Source organism: Pollachius pollachius (assembly GCF_949987615.1).
Source record: "Pollachius pollachius genome assembly, chromosome: 20".
NCBI classification, from domain to species: Eukaryota; Metazoa; Chordata; class Actinopteri; order Gadiformes; family Gadidae; genus Pollachius; species Pollachius pollachius.
This window is the reverse complement of record NC_136953.1, coordinates 11,670,338-11,694,231: the sequence shown is the minus strand read 5'-3', so window position 1 is coordinate 11,694,231 and position 23,894 is coordinate 11,670,338. Positions and strand designations below refer to the sequence as shown.

The window sequence follows — 23,894 nt, the reverse complement described above, 5'->3', positions numbered from 1 at the left end:
AGTTTTTATTTGTAATCACTTTCTTTCATTCTTATTCGATATCTTTGTATTTTGAGATAACTCTTAATAAACCTTATTTGGTGATAATGTATTGGTTCTATCATGTATCTGTTTGGACAACGCCAAAGTAACTACCAAACTCCATATATATATATATATATGGTGATGTGTGCTGTATGGATCAGTCTACCAGCCTACCCAGTGGACTTTAGCAAACGTTGCTCATCTCTCCGTCATACATCTAGGTGGACACGCCCACTTGTGATGTCAGACGAGGCAGATTTCCAAAAAGGCTTGTAACAGCTTATCAAACTCACACCAGGTGGTATAATATTTCACCTTTAACAAGACAGTCATGGTGGCGGAAACAATGAACACAACATTAACAGCAACAGCAGCACACATACACCCCCACAGCAACAAAACTCCAACCTATGAACCCCACTGTCGGTACAGTGATATATTGAGAGCACTATGTTAAAGCTGCTGTATGTACGATTTAAGAGCTATTATATATGCTCCTTTTATAAAAGGCATTACAGATACGTGTTAACAGCTATTATGAATATATACTAGTATTATTATAGATTGAATGAGCTATTTCCCTTAGGGAACACAGGTGAATATCTCATAACTTCACACATGACCTCATCACATCCCAAATTATGTTAAAACATCATGCATGACCTCATAACATCAAACAAGACCTCAAAACATCACACGTGACCTCCAAACATCACAAATGACCTCAGAACGTCACACCTGACGTCATAACATCACACCTGATGTCCTAACATCACACCTGACGTCAAAACCTCACACCTGACATTAAAACATCACAACTGACATCCAAACATTAAAAACATGACGTTTCTTCACGTGCGTGTTGTTATCAGTAGTTATTAACATTAATTTTCTACGGTGCTAGCATTAGTAGATAGTAGTATTTCTGACCAGTTGTTCAGAGGCATGTATACATCCTCCAGCCTCCAGAGGGCGCTCCGTCTCCGTCTCTCTGCTTACGTCTCTGGTACTCTAAATCTGCCAAACACACCTCATGTTGCCATTAGAGTTTATGTTTATTATGGACTTGAGTCATGCCTTGCAATAAGTTCTATGTAATTTTTCATATCATCTGAAATATAGTCATTTCATGCTGTAATTTAGATCTTCATAAGGATGTGAACTTTTAAAGGAACAAGGGAGACTTCCACTGTCTCTCCAATGGAAGTCATCACTACGGACTGGGCTGACGTGTGTGAGTTGGATTCCTCAATACCAGTGTATTGAAACATTGAAATGACACAGGAGTTAAGTATGCAGGACACCCTCATTTATTGATCGTTATCGGAAAGCAAACAGAAAACAAGGAGGGAACAACAGTAAACAGGCCATCGGCTTCAGAGTTGACCCAAAAAAAGCTCTGGTCGGTCCTTTCTTGAGGTAGTCCTAAGTCCCTTAGCACCCTGGGAGAGAGGAGGGACAAGGAGACAATGAGCAAAGAGAGGAGGGGACAGATGAGGAGAGAGAGAAGGAGACATTGAGAGAAGTGAGGAAGAGAGAGGAGAAGGGACGAGAGGGGGTAGGAGGGGAGAGAGGGGATGGGGTAGAGAAGATTAAGAGGAGGAGACAAGGAAAAGAGGAGAAAAGAGGAAAAAGGACATGAAATCGTTTGCACAAGTGGCCTGGGTTTGTTTGTGTGTGTGTGTGTGTGTGTGTGTGTGTGTGTGTGTGTGTGTGTGTGTGTGTGTGTGTGTGTTTGTGCGTGCGTGTGGATGGGTGGGTGAGTGTCTGTTTGTGTGATGTTCCTATCAGAAAAGACTTTGAGACCGTGAGTCATTGACTAAACCGTGCTGTTGACTATTGCATCATGGGATGGGTAAACGGGCCGAGCATAGTGACTATAAAAGCCTGTGCTGCTCTGGCGGTTAGAACAGAGACCGACTCCCCACACTTCTAGAGTCAGAAGAACGTCTCCTTTCTGCTGTCGGAACCCCCAGCTCTCCATAGAGGGATAGAGAGATAGAGTGGTATAGGGAATAGAGTGATAGACGGAGTGATAGCGACCATGAGGATTCTGCTGATACTCTCTCTGTGTGGCGTCTTGGCCTGGGCTAGCGCTGCGAGCGATTACGATGAGGAGGACGACGGGGTAAAACAAATGCTACTCAACAACGAAAAACTTTTATTTAGTGTCTTCTTCAATGATGAGGCAATGTAGGCAGGAAAGAAAATAGGACATAGTGGGAGTGCATAACATCCTTCACTTGTTTGGTTGCATTTCGATGCATCAAATGACAGACCTCCTTGTCTTTATTAATATTTCAATTATTTCACAATAAAATGTAATCCATGTTTATATAATATAACATTTAAACATTATACATACCTGGTGGACTTTAAATAACCTTTAACTGATTTGATTTCTATTTGGTTTTCAGACCCCACTGTTATTCGGTAACAGTACACAGGTGAGTCTATTTAATGCTCTATCAATACAATGCTTTATCAATACTCTACTCTATCACTATATTCTAAACTTCTCTATCCCTCTGCTCTAGTCTATCAGTCTACTCTTTCACTTTATTCTACTCTACTCTACCACTATACTATATCACTCTACTCTATCACTCTTCTTGATCACTCTATTATCTCACTATATTCTACTCAACTATATGATTATATCCCACTCTACTCTATCACTATACTATATCGTTCTATTCTATCGCTCTTCTCGAACACTCTATTATATACCGCTATTTTATATCGCTCTATTCTGTTCAGTAGAGTAAAAATGAAAGATATGAGGTATTGTCCATCATATAACAATGATTTTGTGTTTGTGTGTGTGTGTGTGTGTGTGTGTGTGTGTGTGTGTGTGTGTGTGTGTGTGTGTGTGTGCGTGTGTGTTTGTGTGTGTGTGCTTGCTTGCTTGCGTGACTGTGTTTGCGTGGGTGTGTGTTTGTGTATGCGTGCGTGCGTGTGTGTGCATGCTTGCGTGTGTGCATGTGTGTGTGTTTCTCGTGGTCAGGGATTCATGGTGGACGCCCGGGGCAACCGACCTGTGACCAGTGGGAGGAACACCTACTCCCCCACCCGCTACGTCCCGCCCCCCATCACCACTGGCAGAAGGTCACTGTCAATACCAAATATACTTTATCATATATAAATATACATAATATGTCAAATATACACATTGTATGCCTGAATATCATAAAATATCCTATTATAAGACAGTAGAATTGGTATTGGTGAAAGGCGCTACATAATTTGAATTCATTATTATTATTACTATGTCTCAGGTACCGGGGCAGGCCCACCGCTGCTCCAATGGCAGGGAAGCAGGAGACGGAGAGGGAGCGCCCCGTTGAGGCCGGGGGGTGCACACATGCCTCTGCTCAACTGGTCAGGACAACGACTCACTGCTAATGTTGGCACCGTAGAGATTGCTATTATTAACTGTGCACTCATAACATTGTGTGTGTGATTTTCTGAGGTCACGGTTGATGTTATGAGGTCTTGTGTGATGTCATGACGTCATGTGTGATGTTATGACGTCATGTGTGATGTTTAGAGGTCACGTGTGATGTTTAGAGGTCACGTGTAATGTAATGAGGTCATGTATGATGTTCTGACATCATGTGGGATGTGATGAGGTCATGTGTGATGTTATGACGTCATGTGTGATGTTCTGAGCTCATGTGTGATGTTTTGAGGTCATATGTGATGTTATGACATCATGTGTGATGTTTTGAGGTCATGTGTGATGTTATGAGGTCATGTGTGATGTTTTGAGGTCATGTGTATTGTTTTGACATCATGTTGGATGTTATGAGTTCATGTGTGATGTGATGAGGTCATGTGTCATGTGATGAGGTCATGTGTGATGTTTTGACATCATGTTGGATGTTATGAGTTCATGTGTGATGTGATGAGGTCATGTGTCATGTGATGAGGTCATGTGTCATGTGATGAGGTCATGTGTGATGTTTTGACATCCTGTGTAATGTGATGAGGTAATTTGTAATGTTATGAGGTATTCTCCTGTGTTCCCTTAGGGCGTTCTCTGTCCCACTGGCTGTGAGCTGAAGACCACCATTTTGAAGCAAGAGACCAACATCAAGCAGGTATTCAGAGGTTCAGCTAACCATTCAGCTTACCATTTAACTAGCTTACCATTAACTTAACTAAGGCTTTCACGAGGCAGAGAGTGGAGCCAGTTCAGCAGATGAATGTCTCGGCAGGTAAGCTAATGCTAACTTTGTGCTAACTATACGTTTTTTTCCCTCCAAGGCCATCGTTCCCCTAATCCAACAGGTTAACGAGCTGTCCCGCTCCTCCAACAGCATCTACACCTACGTGGAACGGATGACTAATGCCTTCAGGGAGCGGCAGAAGGTCATTGATGGTGAGAACAGCGGTTACACTTTAGCATGAAGCTAGCTTTTAACATGCAGAAAGCTTCAGCATGCAGTTCATGATATTACCTGTCTGCATGCAGTTAGCCTTTAAGCATGTTAGCCTCTAGCATGTCGTTAGCTTTAGCATGCAGTTATTCTTTGGAAAATGTTCGTCTTTAGCATTAACTTAGCCTGTTAGACCTGTTGACATACTAGATTAGCTTGTGAGCTCAAGGCATTGCCTTCTGTTCTATTTCCTATCTGGGTTACTAATTGATATTGGATGTTGCCCTGCAGACAATAGCCAGGTGGTGAGTCAGTACACGGGCACCCTGGAAGAGGAACACTCTTACATCAAGGAAATCGTTGACACTGCCTTCCCATCCGACATCAGACTCCTGGAGGTAGGGCTGCCAATGCTAAGACTAGGGTTAGAAGCTAGTCCCAGTGCTAGGAATAGGGCTAGGTTTAGCTGCTATTGCACTGCTAGTGCTAATACTTGGGGCGGCAGCTGGCCCACGTGCTAGCGCTAATACTATGGTTAGCAGCTGTTCCCAGCCCTTGTACTATGACATAGTGCTATCGCTAAACACTAGCCATAGTATTAGCTTTTCGCCCAAACAATGGCACTATGACTAGGGTTAACTATGACGTATTCAATATCAGTGTAGTTTTGGCTCTGATATATTGTATCTTTGGCAATTAGGGAGCACTGGATAAGATCAGACTGAAAATCCAGAAGCTGGAGAAAGCCATACAGACCCAGCAAGAGAACTGTAGAGAACCATGCGTCAGCAGTTGCCCTATCCCGGTCGTCTCTGGTAAGCTGTACCTGTCTGTCTGTCCATATGTCTGTCTGTCTGCCTGTCTGTCCGTCTCTCTACCTGTCTTAAATATAATGTATGATATAGGATATTGTATCGTATGTAATAATGTATTACATAGGATATTATATCTTATTTAATAATGTGTGATATAAGAGATGGTATCTTATATAATCATGTATGACATAGGATATTGTATCTTATATAATAATGCATGATATGGGATATGGTATCTGATATAATAATATGGGATATATTGTACCCTGTATATATATGTTGTTGTGGTCTATTTTCTAGGTAAGGAGTGTGAGGAAATCTACAGAAAGGGCGGCGTTGTCTCCCAGATGTACTTGGTCCAATCTGGCCCTCTGAGCCCTGGATACAAGGTCTTCTGTGACCAGACCACCAAGGACGGAGGTCTGCACACCTACCTGTCTGACTGTCTTTCTACCTGCCAGTCTACCTGTCCACCATCCGGTGTGTTAACCCGTCCCTCTCTCCTCAGGCTGGCTCGTCATCCAGAACAGGATGGATGGGAGTGTGGGCTTCGGCCGTCGCTGGGACGACTATCGCCGTGGTTTCGGCAACATCGCCTTTGATGTGGGCAAGGGCCACTGCCAGACTCCAGGTAGGGTCCTCTGGAGCGCAATGCATTGTGGGAGTTCTGTTATGTCGTCAGTAGCCTGTAACTGTAGCTTTTACTTGCTCGTGTGACAGGGGAATACTGGCTTGGTACTGAGCAAATCAGCCAACTGACCAATATGGGCCCCACTGTGGTTCTCTTTGAGATGGAGGACTGGTCCCAGGGCAAGGTATAGAACATCCCTTCCCACCATAACACATACACACACACATCTGCAAAGTGTCCAGGTCAAAGGTGAACAGCTTGCTATGCTCCACCCCTCTCTGTGTTCAGGTGCACGCCATGTACAATAAGTTCACCATCCAATCAGAGTCCAGTAACTACCTGATGTCGGTGGACGGCTACTCCGGTACTGCAGGAAACACCCTAGAGCAGGGCGCCACTGAGTTGTATGGAGAGAACAGAACCATGACCATCCACAATGGCATGATGTTCAGCACCTACGACCGCGACAATGACAAATGGTACGTGTGTGTGTGTGTGTGTGTGTGTGTGTGTGTGTGTGTGTGTGTGTGTGTGCTTGTCTGCTAGCTTCAGCTTCAGCAAACTCAAAGCAAGAGGCTTTTAACGAGTGATCTCATGAACCAATAAACTTTCTGAAGGGAGATAGTTACATAGCTAGCATGAACTATGTGGTGAGCTTCTTCAGCTAGTTAGTTATCATATTAAGCTAGTTAGCTAAAAGTCTTGCTCTCCTCTAGGATCCCGGGTGACAGCAGTAAGCAGTGCTCTATGGAGGACGGAGGCGGTTGGTGGTACAACCGCTGCCACTCGGCCAATCCTAACGGCCGGTACTACATGGGCGGGGCTTATACAAGCAGAATGGCCAAGCATGGCACAGACGACGGCATGGTGTGGATGAACTGGAAGGGCAGCTGGTACTCCCTGAAGGCCATGAGCATGAAGATCAGACCTTTTTTTCAGCCCCAATAGAGGGTCCAACACACACACAGACATGAGGCAAACTCTTTAACACCACCCTGACAAAGGATCTGATATTGATTGAGGCTCATACATTTTCACACACGGTCATATCAACTGCTTTAACCATCCCAAAAAGACACCATGTTTTTTTAATATTTTTTATTTTATTTTCAAATATTTCAACATTGAAGCTGAATTGTTCAACTGAACGGTACAATGAAATGTTACAGCAGAATGTTACATGTTACTATTAACCTGTGTGTGCTTGGATGTCAGATGTCAATCGTTCTGCCGGGTGCGTGATGTTAGTGTTTCCATGTGTGATGTTGTCAGTGTTGGGTGACTCAAAGTACTTATTGTCTTAATAAAAACCCATTCACTTCTAAAGTCTCGTGCTGTTTTCAATACTTAAAAACACCCCAGCCCTGAAAGGTTGCATTCCGTCTAGACCTGCATATCCTTCTTACGACCAAACCACCCCCATATAAACCAGAGACAGGTTCAACTGGCACACAGACAAATTACTTATTTCAAATCAGAAACTAAGGACGATTTCACAGACAGCATCTAAAGACTCTGACATCGTCTTCAGACCAACAGTCTCCATAATGACAGTCTTCCAACTGACCGTGTCTCAGAATGACAGCATGTTCAGACTGAAATGGTCTCCAGACTCTGACAGTCTCGAGTCATGCATCAATAGGAGATGGACCGTACGAGTCTTGTTCTTCAAACTTAACTCTTTATTTCTCTCAATTTTCTTCTCATTTTGAACACTGATGGCATCGTAGGTTGTTAGACTGTACAGGGTTAAGGTCAGGAAATAAAATACCACAGGTTCGATATCTGCTAACATGCCATCATTGCAACTGGCTGTTTGAAATAAGCAGTTAGGTTTTTCTAGCTAATTCATGACCAATGATTACATAAGAGCTATAGTATTGCTTCTCATCATACCAATTAGTATTCCTCTTTGTGGAGTTCTCTTTCTACAGACCAGACACACTATAAATGATGGCTGTAGGAATATAGAGCTATTCCACACTTATATTAACAGATAAATATTGCTTTCAGCGCTTTTAATATTTCAGTAAAACGCGTTTATCATAGTACCACCTCATTTATTATTACAGCAAAACCTGTTTGTCATAGTACCACCTCCTTTCATATTACAGTAAAACCTGTTTCTAATAGTACCACTGCCTTCATTATTACAGCAAAACCTCTTTCTCATAGTACCACCTCCTTTCATATTACAGTGAAACCTGATTCTCTCCCTACCACTTCCTTGATATTGTATATATTTATATATATGGAATAAAATGAATCAAAGTATGATACAAATAAATCTATTTTCTATATTTCGGGCAGCAGTTTGTAACTACAGCTCCATTTGGAGAACAACAAAAGCATCACCAACTCCAGTGTGCTCGGTGGTTCCTGCTTGACCAGAGGATAGTTGTGATCATGTGACAGCAGTCTCATGTGAGGTGATGGTTGTGATCATGTGACAGCCGTCTCATGTGAGGTGATAGTTGTGATCATGTGAAAGTGGTCTCATGTCAGGTGATGGTTGTGATCATGTGACAGCGGTCTCATGTCAGGTGATGGTTCTGATCATGTTACAGCAGTCTCATGTGAGGTGATGGTTCTGATCATGTGACAGCAGTCTCATGTCAGGTGATGGTTGTGATCATGTGACAGCCGTCTCTTGTCAGGTGATAGTTGTGATCATGTGACAGCCGTCTCATGTCAGGTGATAGTTGTGATCATGTGACAGTAGTCTCATGTGAGGTGATGGTTGTGATCATGTGACAGCCGTCTCATGTGAGGTGATAGTTGTGATCATGTGAAAGTGGTCTCATGTCAGGTGATGGTTGTGATCATGTGACAGCGGTCTCATGTCAGGTGATAGTTCTGATCATGTTACAGCAGTCTCATGTGAGGTGATGGTTCTGATCATGTGACAGCAGTCTCATGCCAGGTGATGGTTGTGATCATGTGACAGCCGTCTCTTGTCAGGTGATAGTTGTGATCATGTGACAGCCGTCTCATGTCAGGTGATAGTTGTGATCATGTGAAAGTGGTCTCATGTCAGGTGATGTTTGTGATCATGTGACAGCGGTCTCATGTCAGGTGATAGTTGTGATCATGTGACAGCAGTCTCATGCCAGGTGATAGTTGTGATCATGTGAAAGCGGTCTCATGTCAGGTGATAGATGTAATCATGTGACAGCAGTCTCATGTGAGGTGATAGTTGTGATCATGTGACAGCAGTCTCATGTCAGGTGATAGTTCTGATCATGTGACAGCAGTCTCATGTCAGGTGATGGTTGTGATCATGTGACAGTGGTCTCATGTCAGGTGATAGTTGTGATCATGTGACAGCAGTCTCATGCCAGGTGATAGTTGTGATCATGTGAAAGCGGTCTCATGTCAGGTGATAGATGTAATCATGTGACAGCAGTCTCATGTGAGGTGACAGTTGTGATCATGTGACAGCAGTCTCATGTCAGGTGATAGTTGTGATCATGTGACAGCAGTCTCATGTCAGGTGATAGTTCTGATCATGTGACAGCAGTCTCATGTGAGGTGATGGTTGTGATCATGTGAAAGTGGTCTCATGTGAGGTGATAGTTGTGATCGTGTGACAGCAGTCTCATGTCAGGTGATAGTTCTGATCATGTGACAGCAGTCTCATGTGAGGTGATGGTTGTGATCATGTGACAGCAGTCTCATGTGAGGTGATAGTTGTGATCATGTGACAGCCGTCTCAGAGGTCAGGTGATAGTTGTGATCATGTGACAGCAGTCTCATGTCAGGTGATGGTTGTGATCATGTGACAGCAGTCTCATGTGAGGTGATAGTTGTGATCATGTGACAGCAGTCTCATGTGAGGTGATAGTTGTGATCATGTGACAGCAGTGTCAGAGGTCAGGTGATAGTTGTGATCATGTGACAGCAGTCTCATGTCAGGTGATGGTTGTGATCATGTGACAGCAGTCTCATGTCAGGTGATAGTTGTGATCATATGACAGCCGTCTCAGAGGTCTTGGTGTTCTGGGTGAAGGTGTGGAGTGTGGATCACCAGCTTGTTCCCCTCAATGTCTCCAAAGTGTCGCAGCTGTTTTTCCTGTCCACCGGGGGCGGAGGTTGCTATGTCTGGGAGCTCCCTCCTGGGTGGAGGAGCAGGAGCAGAGAGGGCTATCTGGTCTAGGAGGTCCGGGTAGTCCTCCTCCTGGAGCCTGAAGGCCAGCCTGGAGGCACAAGAGCCCTGGCAAGCCCGGATCTTAATGTCCACATCAACCTGGACACAAAACAACCTCCTCATATATCTGTTATCTATTATCTATCTATTATATATCTAATACATATATTTGTGTATATGTTGTTACCACTATTATTAATATATATTTATGTGTGTGTGTTTGTGTGTGTGTGTGTCTGTGTGTGTGTGTGTGTGTGTGTGTGTGTGTGTGTGTGTGTGTGTGCGTGTGTGTATGTGTGTACAGAGAGAGAGCACACTGTCCCTCACCGATGGACTTCCAGTAAATGTTTGGACAACCATGGACAATGTACCAACCAACCACCCACACAGACACACACACACACACACACACACACACACACAGAAACACACACACACAGACACACACACACGCAAAAACAAACGCACACCCGCACACGCACACAACCACACACAATGACACAAACAGATAAAAAAACACTGAAACACCCACTCACATAGCCCTCCTCACCTCTGTATGATAAAGCTCTTCCATCTGTTTCTGGACCTGTTGCCTCAACTCCTTCAGTCTCTGTGACAACGCAGACGATAGTTTCCGTAACAACCTCAGCTTCCTTGCCAGTCGGTCGGCCCCGGCAACATACCGGAGCTCCGAGTCTGAGGAGGACCAAGTTCGGAACATCATCATCCTCATTCAATATTAACCCAACTTTCCTGCTGTCTGTCTTTCCTCCTGTGTGTCTGTCTGTCTGTCTGTCTGTCTGTCTGTTTGTCTGTCTGTCTGTCTGTCTGTCTGTCTGTCTGTCTGTCTGTCTGTCTGTCTGTCTGTCTGTCTGTCTGTTTGTCTGTATGTCCCTCTGTCTGGCTGGTCACCTGGCTTTCTATTTTTCTCTCTCTGTCTCTCCGTCTATCCGTCTGTCCTCCTGTCTGTCTGGGTCTGAGGCTGCTGTCTCTCCCTCTCTCGCTCTGTCCGTCTGCGTGTCTGTGTCGTCGGTCGTCTGTCTCACCGCGCTGGGAGCCGAGTGAGTGTCTCTGGGTGTGGTAGAACACCCAGCTGGAGCCCAGGGTGGAGCGGGAGGTGCGGTGGTGTAGCTCCACTCCTTTACACACCTCCAGCATCCTTCTCTCCACTGCCACCTCCTGCTGCAGGAGCAGAGCCTGCACAACACAACCAGAGGGACAGCCAGAGCCCTGGACACACGCACACACACACACACACACACACACACACACACACATACACAAACACACACACATACACACCGTCACTGAGGGTACTGAGGGTACTGAGTGTGTGAGTTTGTGCGTGTGTGTGTGAGTGTGTGTGCGTGTGTGTGTGTATGTGTGTGTATGTGTGTGTTTGTGTGTGTGTGCATGTGTGTGTGCCTGTGTATGTGTATGTCTGTCAGTGTGTGTGTGTGTGTGTGTGCATGTATGTGTGTGTGTGTGTGTCTTTCAGTGTTTGTGTGTGTTGGTGTGTGTGTTTACCCAGTCTTCATCGGTGCACATAGGGTACTGATTGGGACAAGCTGATCTCTTGTGTGTCTGAGAGTCCAACCGGTCGTGCTTCCTCTGCTTCAGCTGCAGACACACTTCAAACACACACACACATTTATTAGTCACCTCATGATGTCATATATGTCCCATTTCAAGCGCACATACCGGTATGTATTGGTCACCTCTAAATCGTACGCAAATCATACCTGATGTAATCATTATAGTTTTGGTTTATTATGAACTTGATTCATACCTTGCTATCGGTTCTATGTAATGTTTCATAGCATCTGAAATATGGTCAGTTCATGCTGTCATTTAGATGTTCATGGGGATGTGGACTTTTGCAGAAACAAGGGAGCTAGCATAGGGCTGCTCTGCTTGTGTGCTATGTCTGTCTGTCCAGTGGAAGTCATCACTACGGACTGTGCTGACTGTGTGACTTTGGAGTCCTGAATACCGGTGTGTTGAAACAGGGAAACGACACAGGAGGTAAGTATGCAGGGAATCGTTATTTATTGATCGGTTATCAGAAAGCAAACAGAAAACAAGGATAGAACAACAGTACACAGGTCATCGGCTTCAGAGTTTACCCAAAAGAAACAAACATCTCGACAAACAGACCCTCAATCCTCTAGAGCAAACCAACCCACCCCCTCCCCTCCTGTTGCTCAAACCAACCCACCCCCTCCCCTCCTGTGGAACACACCGACACACCTCCCTCCTCTCCTCCTCTGGGGGGTCAGAAGGCGGCTGGTCTGATGGACATGCGGACCCTCTTTAGACTGTAGTCGGCGGGCTTGTACGTAGTCCACACCACCCCGTTCTCCACCTCGTAGGGAGAGTTGTTCTCCGGGTCGTACTTCCCGCGGTAGTAGACCCCGTTAAGGTTGGCGGCGAGACAGTTGTTGTACCACCAGCCCCCGCCGTGCAGCTCCGCACAGCTCCCCTCCCCCCAGCTGTCCTGGTCCCGGTCCGGTGTGCTGAATCTCATCCCACTGTGGGACAGCAGGGGTCCGGCGCCTCCCAGGGCGTCCCCGGCCTCTCCCTCGTAGTGGGACACCTCCAGACGGAAGCCCTCCTCCTCTGAGCCCACCCTGACGCTGTACTGGGCCGTGGCCACGCCCCCCTCCCAGTCCTCTAGCTCCACCCTCAGCATGTGATCCTTGCTCCGGTTGGTCAACAGGTGCAGGTTGTGGTTCCCCAGCCACACCTCGCCCCGGCCCTGCGCGTCCACCGAACCAAAGCCCTGACGGTACTCTGCCCAGGACCGGTTAAATTTCTGGAGGCCGGTCTCCCTCTGCTGGACCAGGAGCCAGCCCCCCATAAAGCCTGACTGGTCACAGTAAACCTCAACTACCCGGGTGTCCTGACCCTGACCCACGATGACCTCAAACAAACCGCTCGCCTTCCCCCTCGTGTGGTGCTTCATGATGTCGGCACAATCTGAGAAGAGAGTCACCGGTTAGCTTGTTCTCCTGGGTAGTCTGTACTGTAACGCAATCCTGTAGTCTGTACTGTAACGCAATCCTGTAGTCTGTGCTGTAACCCTAACTCTGTAGTCTGTACTGTAACACAATCCTGTAGTCTGTGCTGTAACCCTAACTCTGTAGTCTGTACTGTAACACAATCCTGTAGTCTGTGCTGTAATCCTAATCCTGTATTCTGTGCTGTTACCCGAACCCTGTCGCCTGTACTGTGGCCCTAACCCTGTAGTCTGTACTGTGACCCTAATCCTGTAATCTGTACTGTTACCCTAACTTTGTAGTCTGTACTGTTACCCTAACACTGCAGTACTGCATTCCTAACCTTAACTTCTAGGTAGTCTAGTCTGGACTTCTGTAGATAATGCTCTCTGAATAATGTTGTCTTTTAAGATTTATGTTTTGGACATTTTTATTATTTGAAACCTATGGCACCATGCCTTATTTTAATCTTAAGGAATATTGTTTAGGAACCTTGCATGATGTTATTAAGGAACCCTCATGATATTGTTAAGGAACCTTTCATTATATTGTTTAGGAACCTTGCATGATATTGTTAAGGAATCTGATATTCCACGTTATCCATGTGTTCAAAATAGTAATGATTACCCTGCCTATTTAATATTTTGGTACATAAGGCTAGCTGAGGAGCTAGCTGGGGAGCTAGCTTGGGCTGAAGCCAGCTAGCTAAGTGAGGGTTGGGGGGGGGGTTTCACTCTTAACCTGTACCTGTTCCTGCATGATCTGACTGGACGACAGAGCTGCTCTTTATGCTGCGCGCGAAGACATCCGGTAAGTCTTCCTCAACACCGCCCATCCCGAAGGATTTCAGGTCAAATCCAAATCCCTCAAAACCAGTCTTTGTGTCCATGAGACTGCCCTTAGCTCCGCCAGTGTGTGAGGACAAGGAGTGGGTGGATGAGGAGGAGGAGGAGGAGGAGGAGGAGGAGGAGGAGGAGGTGGAGCCGCCGGTGCCGCTCAGAGACGGGAAGAAGGTCGCCATTCCTCCCCTACTGGACTCCAGAATGGCCCTGCACTCCGGGCCACCTTCGATGACCTCCTCCCTGGTCTCCACCGGCCCTTTGGGCGTGTGCGTCACCACCGTGCGGATGCTCTTGGTGCAGGAGGTGGTGGAGGTGGTGAGCGTGTCCGTCCCTCCGCCTATCTCCGTGATGCCCTTACTGCTTGTGCCAGAGGAGGAGGAAGAGGAGGTGGAGGAGGAGGAGGAGGTGGATGTACCTGGGACCTTGGACACGGTTGCTGGGGAAGTTAAGGACCCCTCTGTCTCCAGGGTCAGCTTCATGGCTTGGACCTGAAGAACAACATATCACTATTATAACTAGTAGTACTACTGTTACTAGTCACATTCTACTACTTATACTATGTGCTTTATGGTTTGGACCTGAATGTACTCTACTACTCCTACTACTACTTATACTATTGTACTACCGACACTATTGCTAATGCATCTACCCATACTACTACTATTGCTACTGCTACTGCTGCTACTGCTACTACTACTACTACTACTACTGCTAATACTAATACTGCCACCACTTCTATATACTACTTCTATATTATGATCTCTGAGGATATTTCATTCTGTATCATTCTACATTTTTATTATCATGTCAGAAGCAGGAGTTGGGGGCGCTGACCTCCGAGAAGAAGATCTCGCTCTGCTCGCCGCCGTCGCCCAGGGTGGACTTGAACGTGTGGTCCACCGGCGTCAGTTCCTTCAGCGGCCGGCTCTTCATGACGGACAGAGACCAGGATGGACCCTGGCTCTGGGAAGCCTCCGTGTCGAGCTGGCCCATCTGCGGAGCGCACACACACATACCCACGCCAGTGAACGGAGAGAGACGGGTGGACAGGCGGACAGGCCGACAGGCCGACAGGCCGACAGACAGGCAGCTAGCTTGGTAGTTGGTCGGTGGGTCTTGGTCCGTTGGTTAGCTAACTCGTAAGTTACTTAACTTGTTGGTGAGTGAGTGAGATAGCTGGTTGAGTGAGGTCTCACCTGTTTGTCCAGCGTCACATAGCTCGCCTGATCCACCGAGAACTCTGTGTAGGTCTTACAAGAACCTTTGCATGTACGCAGCTTCATGTCTACATCCACCTGGAGAGAGAGAGAGCGAGAGAGAGAGAGAGAGAGAGAGAGAGAGAGAGAGAGAGTATGTTGACGAGCTTGTATGCCTGTGGCTCTCAACAGCTTGACTCTCAAAGGGCTTCACAGGCCACATGATAAGACCACCCCTGTCCCCCTAACCAAACCCAGAGAGAAGAAGCCTAGGGAAGGAAAAACCTCCTCCAGGGCCGGCTAGGAGGGAAGTCGGCCTGCCAGCAGATTGCGCTCACCTCCATCCTCTGCATCGCGGTGATCTGGGCCCTGATCTGTTCCTTCATGGTGGTCATTCGGGCCAGCTGCCGGTCGATCTTGATCTTCATGTCCACGATGCGCCGCCTCAGCTTCTGGGACAAATCGTAGTAGCTGCTGTCACCTCCTGGTGAGGGAGGGAGAAGACAGAAAGCATGAGGGAGGGAGAGGGAGAGAAGGCGAGAGACGAAGGAGTGTGAGCAGCTGCTGACCAGAAGTGGAGGTCAGTCCTTCCTTGAGGTAGTCGTAGGTCTGCTTGGTGATGTGGTCGGTGGACCTGTGCTGCGCCTGGTGCTTCTCCAGCAGTGTGCGGATGCGGTCGATCTTCTTCATCATCTCGTGGTCGTGTTTGTCCATCAGACCCAGGATTTTGCAGCCAGACGGACACTTGACGCCCTGGGGAGAGAGGAGAGAGGTAAGGAGACGAGGAGAAAAGACAGGAGGAGAGGACAAGAAAGTGGAGGAGATGATGAGAGAAGGGGGGAGAATACGGCTGGGGTTTGTGTGTGTGTGTGTGTGTGTGTGGCTGTGTGTGTGTGTGTGCCTGTGAGTTTGAGTGGGAGCGTGCATGTGGACATGTGTTCATTGAAAAACGTATATATATCTTTGTGTGTGTGTGTGTGTGTGTGTGTGTGTGTGTGTGTGTGTGTGTGTGTGTGGGTGAGTATGTACCCAGTCTTCATCAGAGCAGAAGCCCCACTCCTTCTGAGTGGCACATTTATCAGCCTTATAGCCAGCCTCCACGGGTCTTGGGCCTCTGGGGTCTATTATCACCTTGGGGGGGGGGGGGGGAAGCAAAGAGATCACTTAAACAACATTGATTTGTCACATTCAGCTAATAAGATAACATTGTCTGCTGAGAGGTGGATTTTAAGAGTTAAGCGAGCCACTATCAAAAACAAACCCTATTGAAGCTTTAGCCATTTCTGTCAAGCTTAAAAAAAAAAAGATTAACGTCTCAATGGAAACTTTAGAATTGGGGCTTTCAAAATAGAAGCTCTGACAAACACAGCCGAACTTTGAGTTTTCTGTCGCCGACAAAAGAACATAATCCTACAAGTTGAATGCGAATACAATTCAACTTTACTTTGAGTTATTTATTTGTTGAGCTATTTTTCAATAGAGTTCAGTAATAACTATTTTTTTGCGTTTCTGGATTTTAATGATTCAAGTAATGCCCAGGGCAAATATTCATTTGTTAGGTTTGATTATTTTGTAGTTGATATCATGTTGTACCCCTGCATGTATTCTGTAGTATTATAATATTACGGAGTATCTCAGTGTTAAGAGGGGCTTTTACTCACCTGGGCTGAACAGCACACCAGACCTGTGAGCAGTAAAATAAATGTCTGTAGCTCCATTCTCTTGTCTTGTTTCTCTCCTCAGTGGAATTGGTGAGTGTGCTCTCGGCTTCTGTCAGCTCCTTTAACCTCTGAATTATGACCCACCGCAAACACTGACTCAGAGTTTGGTCAACCCCCTCTCTCTCTCGCTCTATTGATCGAGCTGTTCCTATTGATCAGTTTGCTCACAGGCCGAACTTCATCCCTCTGAACAGGCTGCCCTGATGGCAGTGGCCCTGACGGGAAATCAGCCACTTACAACACAAGATGAGTCAGCACCACAAGCCCAACAATAACACGTTCTACTGGTTATACTGGGAGCTGACAACCATTACAATCCTCTACTGGTTTACATGGGGCCGTCCATTACAACCCCAGTCTTCTACTGATTATACTGGGAGCTGCCCCTTACAACCAGTCATCTGCTGATTATAGTAGGAGCTGCCCAGTATTCTACTGGTTATGCTGGGAGTTGCACAGCACAACTATAGTCTTCTACTGGTTAAACTGGGAGCTGTCCGGTACAACCACAGTCTTCTACTGGTTATACTGTAGAAGACTAGTACAAAAAGAGGTCTCTTCTGGTTAAGGACCATGCAGTACTGATTTTGCAGGGGTCTGGGCAGCGGGTCAGTCAGTGTTATGATGATGTCACTAAGTTTAAGTTTCAATTTTCAACTGCTATTTTCTGAAATGGAAACAGGAAGCGTGTGTTATACTGATAATCTTCAGGGTGGCCTGTTACCAAGGGGATAAGTGGTTAATAGGTAAGTAGAGCAGGCAGGGAAGTGAGTTTCTGTGGTTAGCACCATCACATTCATCTCTTGAACCATATGTACTGTAGAGCACTCCGTCAAACACAAGATGTCTGCTCTCCACGGTAAGTCCAGCTCGAAGTCTGTCCTATACGGTCCCTCTGAAACACTTAAACAATGTGTTAGGGTTTAAGGAGATTAAGAGGGTTAGCTCTAGCGTTAAGGTTAGAGGGTTACAGGGAAAAAACCTTAAATGTTAGAAGGGTAAGAGAGTTAGAGGTTTGAGACTTAAGGGTTTGAGAGTTAAAGGTTTGAGAATCAAGGGTTAGAGTTAAAGGAAAGAGAGGTAAAGGAAAGAGGGGACAGGTTTGAGATTTTAAAGGTTAGAGAGCTTACGGTTAGCAAGTTTAGGAATTAAAGAGTTAAAGGGTTAGAGAGTTAAAGGTTAGAGTTTAGGAATTAAATATTTAAAGGGTTAGAGAGTTAAAGGTTATAAAGTTAAACGTTACAGAGTTAAAGGATGAGGGCTATATAACTTACCACTATCTCTTGGTTTTGCTGCTGTAGTTTCAGTTCTGCTGTTGGTTCTTCTGCTAGCCACATCACAGACTTACGGTAAATACCTATCAACGCAAGTTATGACTGTTTCTGAAACCAGGATGTGTTCTGACTGTTTCTACAGCCAGGTTGTGTCCTAACTGTTTGCATAGCAAGGTTGTGCTCTGACTGTTTCGATAGTCGGGCTGTGCTCTGACTGTTTACATAGACAAGCTGTATTCTGTTTCTATAACCAGAGATGTTCAGACTGTTTCTATAATCAGGTTCTGATTGTTTCTCATGTCCTGTCGGGCCTGTCTTTCTCTCTCTCTCTGTGACCCAGTCTATGTCTCTCCCCGGGTCTCCCTGACTGTCTCTCTCTCTCCTTTGTCTCTCGACCGGTCTCCCTGACGGTCTCTCTCTGTGTCCCAGTCTATGTCGCTCGCCGGGTCTCCCTGACTGTCTCTCTCTCCCTCTGTCCCAGTCTATGTCTCTGGTCCGGTCTCTCTGACTGTCTCCCTCTCTCTTTCTCTGTCTGTCCAAGGCTATGTCTCTGGCCCGGTCTCTCTGACTGTCTCTCCCAGTGGAGGGCAGGTGTTCGAGTATGAATCGTTGTCTCTGGGATGTGATCCAGCAGACAGTCCCGGAGGATCTTCCACGTGGATCGTCTGGAGATTTACTCACAAAAGGTTGTGTTCATGGCGATGACGATAATGGATCATGTATTAACGATCACATGATCATGATGTTGATGCTGTTCTGGGTCTGCAGCCCTTTGCTGAGCAGAGGTTTGTCTTGGTGTGGGAGTCACTGGGGGGAATCTTCTTCCACCAACTGCCTCATAGCCACGAGCAAGCAGTCTGACAGTGGCCTGTACTGGTGTCAGTCCTCCCAGGGAGACAGCAGTTCCGCCCTTCACATCAATGTCACAGGTCACACCATCGCCACTGTTTCCATCACTGCACTCATCAGCACCACTGTTTCCATGCCAACACCCCATCAACACCACTGTTTCCATTACTACACCCATCAGCCTCAGTGTTTCCATGCTACAACCTATGTTAATCAGTTTCCATGAAAGTGCCATCATCACTATACAGGAAATACCTGTTATCCAATGGTTTAGATGCTATAAGGTGTACTATTGGTGTGGTGTGTGTTCCAGGTGGTCATGTGATCCTTGAGAGTCCAGTCCTTCCTGTGATGGAGGGACATAATGCGACTCTGAGCTGCCGAACAAGAACTCTTTCCCCACGTTTCCCCGCTGATTTCTATAAAGACGGGTTACTCGTCATGACTGCGCCGACAGCACGGATGACCATCTACAATGTGTCCAAGTCTGATGAAGGCCTGTACAAGTGCAGCGTGTCTGGCCTGGGACACTCCCCTGAGAGCTGGCTGAACACACATGGTAGTTAAAGAACACATTCCTGTATCAATCATCCAATTACCATCCAGCCATCCCATCCATATATCCGTTTACCATCCATTCCTCTCTCTCTCTCTCTCTCTCTCTCTCTCTCTCGCTCTCTCTCTCTCTCTCAGGGGCCTATGTCCCTGCCACCCTTTGGGTGTCCAACGGGAGCCAGCAGGTCTTTGAGTACCAGCAGGTGACTGTTTTCTGTGGGGGGTCTGGTCGGGGGTGGAGGGTGTGGAGGGTGGCGCTGCCCGCTGCCTCCAGCCTGTCAGCATGCGGAGACAACTGGGGCAGCCCCCACCCGGGGCTCTGTCATCTCAACTTCACCAAGAAGTACGACACCGCCACCTACTGGTGCCGGTCTGCTACTGGCCAACACAGCAACATGGTCAATATAACAGTCCACGGTACAATAACCTTTTGCGCCACTCTAACCCTCACCTAACTGACCTCATCTTAACCTAACCCTAAACCTCCTTTATCTTAACCCTAACCTAACCCTAACCCTCCCATATCTTTTCCAAACCCTCACCCTAACCCTAAGCATAATCCAACCTTATCTTAACCCGAACCTAACCCTTCTTTATCTTAACTCAAACCTTACCCTAACTCTTTTATCTTAATCCTTACCTAACCCTAACACAACCTTAACCCTAATACCTCTTAATCACAAACCCTAAAAATAACCCAAACCTAACCCTCACTTATGTTAACAAAACCCTCAGCCTCCCCTGCGTTATCCCTAACCTAACCCTCCATTATCTTAACCCTAACCTAACATTCAATTGTCTTAAGGAAACCCTCACCCTAATCATAATCGTCCCTTATCTTAACCGTAACCTAACTCGCCTTTATGTTTAACAAAACCTTACCATCCATTATCTTAAAGGAGAAATCCGGTGTAAAATGGATCTGGGATATGTTTAGTATGATAACGAGTTGGAATGTTCGTTTGGGAGCAAAAAGGCGCGTATAGACGCATTCTTAGGTCAGCTGTTTTTAGCCGATTCTATCGAAACGCTATAAACTTGGAATGATGGGGGTATGTGTTATGGTAAAAACTAAATCGTTACATCTTGTTTTCCATGACTCGATAAGTAGATTGACGAACACAGAGATTTTCCCATCCGTCAACAACACGCAAATTCTGTGTTCGCCAATCTACTTATCGAGTCTTAAAAACAAGATGGCGTCGACGGGTGAACTACTGATGGTAATGTGTGTATAAAATGTCCTTTTTAATAAACAATCTGTACACTTATAAAGTTATCAATGCCTCGTTTTATATGTTAAGACCCTTATTATACTACCAAAGAGGTGTCGGGCTACTTCTAGCCTTTTAAGTGGTTTAAAATAGCGATTTAGTCTTTACCATAACACATGCCCCTATCGTTCCAAGTTTATAGCTTTTTGATAGAATCGGCTATTAACAGCCAACTGAAGAATGCGTCTATATGCGCTTTTTTGCCCAAAAACGAACATTCGAACTCGTTATCATACCAAACATATCCCAAATCATTTTACACCGGCTTTCTCCTTTAACCCTTCATAACCTTAACACCTCTTTATCCCAACCCTAACCTATTCCTAACCATCCCTAATCTTAACAACTCTTTATCCATAACTTTTACCTTAACCAAACCCTTGACTTAACCTTGTTCAATGTAGGAAAGTATCTGTTATATGTTCCAGATGGTCCTGTGATCCTGGAGAGTCCAGTCCTTCCTGTGATGGAGGGACGTATTGTGACTCTGAGCTGTAGAACCAAGACCCCTTCCTCAAGTTTCTCAACTTTCTATAAAGACGGCTTCATCATCATGACTTTGCCTACAGCAAGGATGACCATATATAATGTCTCCAAGTCCGATGAAGGCCTGTACAAGTGTAGCATGTCTGACCTTGGAGACTCCCCTGAGAGCTGGCTGGCTGTCAGAGGTGAGAACTCAGGAGGACCTTTGAAATCAAATGCTAACGCTTATCGTATCTTGCTCATCAACACCTCAACCCTTGGCTAGAAGAAGCCGCTGTATATCGGTCTAGTAGCTGTATAGCCGTATGCTCCCTGGGTAGCTACGTGCTAGCCAGTAGCTGTGTTCTTGCAGAATAGTGGTATTCTAGCTGTATAGCAATATGCTAGCTGTATAGCAGTATGCTAGCTCAGTAGCTGTGTAGCGGAATGTTAGCTCTGATGCGGTACGATAGCTGTGTAGATGGGTAACAGTATGCTATCTGTGTAGCACTATGCGGGGTCATCCCTATGTTCCCCAGGTCCTATGTTCCCCGGGTGCAACGGGTTAGGGTCAGGTTTATGGTTAGGGTTAGGGTGAGGGTTAACCCTAAATCTAAACCTTACCATAACCAATCGGAGGAGAGCCATTCTAACCAATCACAGGCAAATCAGAGGCGAAAAAGGCGGTACCCCTACCATCCTACGAAAAAAAGATTTGCTCACAGGGTCCTATGTTCCCTGGTCACATACAAAGCGGGGACCCGGGGATCATAGGTACGCTCCCCACTATGCTAGCTGTGCTAACTTGTGGTCATTTCTACAGTGGGACTCCAGGCTTCTCCGTCTGAGCCTGAGGAGAAAGGTGAGATGTAGACAGGAAAGCAGTCCCTATGACATCACTTCCTCAAACCCAAACAATTCAATTGTATCACTCCAATGATCTCCGTAAATCGGAGGATAAAGAGAGAAAGATGACACAATATCGTTGGGTTATATCTTGATCAGCTATATAAATGTGAGTCAAAATGAAAGATGAAAAATAGATCAATATTAAATATTAAATACACATAGTAATTAAATATTAAATAAAGACAATTCAATATGAAATATGCAGTAAATATGGCAGTAAATATGGGACGCAAGGTACAGATAGAAAGTAATGTTTTTGTGCTCTAGCTGAAGCAGCTTGGCTCCGCCGCTTGGTCTGGAGAGCAGCCTTCTACCTGGTGATGACACTCCTGTACGGCATCTCCACTATGCTGCTGGTCTCAGCAGACTGCTCCCCTGCTGGTACACACACATACTAAAAAATACACACACACAAACACACACACTACTGCAATACCAGTCTTCACAGATACATACACTACTATACCACCACCCTGCGGGTACACACACACACATACTCGCACTCAAGGGCGTAGGAACCGGGGGGGACAGAGGGGACGTGTCCCCTCCAGCGCAACACAGCGTCTTGTCACCGCTTCTTCTTCTAAAAAACTGGATGATTGAGCGTGCAATTAAAGAATTGATTTGATATTCATCAGTTCATTACTGCCATTCAAAATGTGTTTTCCTTTACATTTACAAATGTATCTTTTTAGTAGAATAAAATATATTTGTGAATTTTTTCAGTGTAGTTAATTTATGACATATTTCTGTTCAAACCATTAACGGATCTGTCAGGTTTCCGATATGTGTCCCCCCCCAATGTTAAACTCATTCCTACGCCCCTGCTCGCACTAGCACACACACACACACAAACACACACTACTACACACACACATACTCTAATGTGTTGACTTCTAATATAACAGCAGTCTCAGTGGACCGAGTCAATGCGGCTGACCAGGGATTGGATGAACAATATGATGATGTCACACATGATGTCACCACCCAGCATCTGAAATAATTGTTATCTATGCTTTCTAAACGTTGTATTTATAAATAAGACTTTGCTTTAAGGCCCTCGGTACACACACACACACACACACACACACACACGCATACACACACACACAGCAGGACTCTTGGCACTAAAGGCAGTAATTGGTAATCCTGTTAAACCAGCATGAGTATATATAATAACCTTGTAATAAAGACAATATAGCCTACTATGTCTATAAATCTCCCTATTCTCGTATTTACCGTCAATGAAGCCTACAAGCTCAAATATGCACTGTGTTGCTTATTATTATTAACTATTTGGATTAATATTACTTATTGTTAGATTCGTAATATTTAAGTCATAAGTACTAAATTATATTATTATTACTAGCGTGTGTGTGTGTGTGTGTGTTGTGTGTGTGTGTGTGTGTGTGTGTGTGTGTGTGTGTGTGTGTGTGTGTGTGTGTGTGTGTGTGTTTGTGTGTGCACGCGCTTGTGCCTGTGCGTGCGTGTGTGTGTGGGGGGGTATGTGTGTCGGTGTGTGTGTGTGTGTCTCTGTGTGTGTGTGTTTGTCTCCACGGGCTAAGGAATTTAAAGGACGTGGCATAGGATTCACTTTCACGCATTCGCGAACTTTCTGCAGCCCACGGGCAAAGAAAAACTCCTGTGATTCCTCGTTTCCATTTGTCCACAGCTGATTGGTCCGCTGTCTGCCTCTGTCACGACTCATTGGTTCTTCTCTGCGCCATTCTGGTATTGCTTGGGTTTGATTGGTCAAAATACTGAAAGGGGCGGGAATAATATTTGTTATGACAATTTTTGTGAGGAACGGT

General features: G+C 45.8%; 3 protein-coding genes across 3 annotated transcripts; 2 read left to right on the top strand and 1 right to left on the bottom strand.

Moving 5' to 3' along the window:
* Window positions 1-2,068: 2,068 nt before the first annotated feature.
* fgb (fibrinogen beta chain) lies at window positions 2,069-6,800 on the top strand (the record flags this gene model as incomplete). Its single annotated transcript, XM_079757573.1, has 13 exons — window positions 2,069-2,152; window positions 2,442-2,471; window positions 3,032-3,132; window positions 3,303-3,405; window positions 4,059-4,127; window positions 4,294-4,408; window positions 4,698-4,804; window positions 5,107-5,221; window positions 5,522-5,641; window positions 5,730-5,852; window positions 5,942-6,036; window positions 6,141-6,331; window positions 6,569-6,800. The coding sequence occupies 13 exons, from the start codon at window positions 2,069-2,071 to the stop codon at window positions 6,798-6,800; spliced, it is 1,485 nt and encodes a 494-aa protein (XP_079613699.1).
* Window positions 6,801-12,274: 5,474 nt separating this feature from the next.
* On the bottom strand, window positions 12,275-16,754 carry fga (fibrinogen alpha chain; the record flags this gene model as incomplete). Its single annotated transcript, XM_079757809.1, has 8 exons — window positions 12,275-12,978; window positions 13,746-14,328; window positions 14,675-14,833; window positions 15,037-15,135; window positions 15,375-15,520; window positions 15,606-15,789; window positions 16,066-16,157; window positions 16,694-16,754. 8 exons carry the CDS (start codon window positions 16,752-16,754, stop codon window positions 12,275-12,277), a joined length of 2,028 nt encoding a protein of 675 aa, XP_079613935.1.
* An 856-nt stretch (window positions 16,755-17,610) lies between these two features.
* LOC307091093 (B-cell receptor CD22-like) lies at window positions 17,611-23,239 on the top strand. Its single transcript, XM_079757963.1, has 9 exons — window positions 17,611-17,616; window positions 18,059-18,106; window positions 18,573-18,717; window positions 18,800-18,960; window positions 19,194-19,439; window positions 19,574-19,852; window positions 21,138-21,380; window positions 21,998-22,036; window positions 22,351-23,239. Exons 5-9 carry the CDS (start codon window positions 19,232-19,234, stop codon window positions 22,479-22,481), a joined length of 900 nt encoding a protein of 299 aa, XP_079614089.1. The 5' UTR covers window positions 17,611-17,616; window positions 18,059-18,106; window positions 18,573-18,717; window positions 18,800-18,960; window positions 19,194-19,231; the 3' UTR covers window positions 22,482-23,239.
* Window positions 23,240-23,894: the final 655 nt, after the last annotated feature.

What these genes read in the sequence shown, in the direction of transcription:
- LOC307091093 (XM_079757963.1), top strand. Translation starts at nt 19,232, where the DNA reads ATGGAGGGACATAATGCGACTCTGAGCTGCCGAACAAGAACTCTTTCC. An exon ending in GGTCAATATAACAGTCCACG is followed by an intron (nt 19,853 to 21,137) that starts GTACAATAACCT and finishes TATATGTTCCAG; the next exon opens with ATGGTCCTGTGATCCTGGAG. An exon ending in GAGCTGGCTGGCTGTCAGAG is followed by an intron (nt 21,381 to 21,997) that starts GTGAGAACTCAG and finishes TCATTTCTACAG; the next exon opens with TGGGACTCCAGGCTTCTCCG.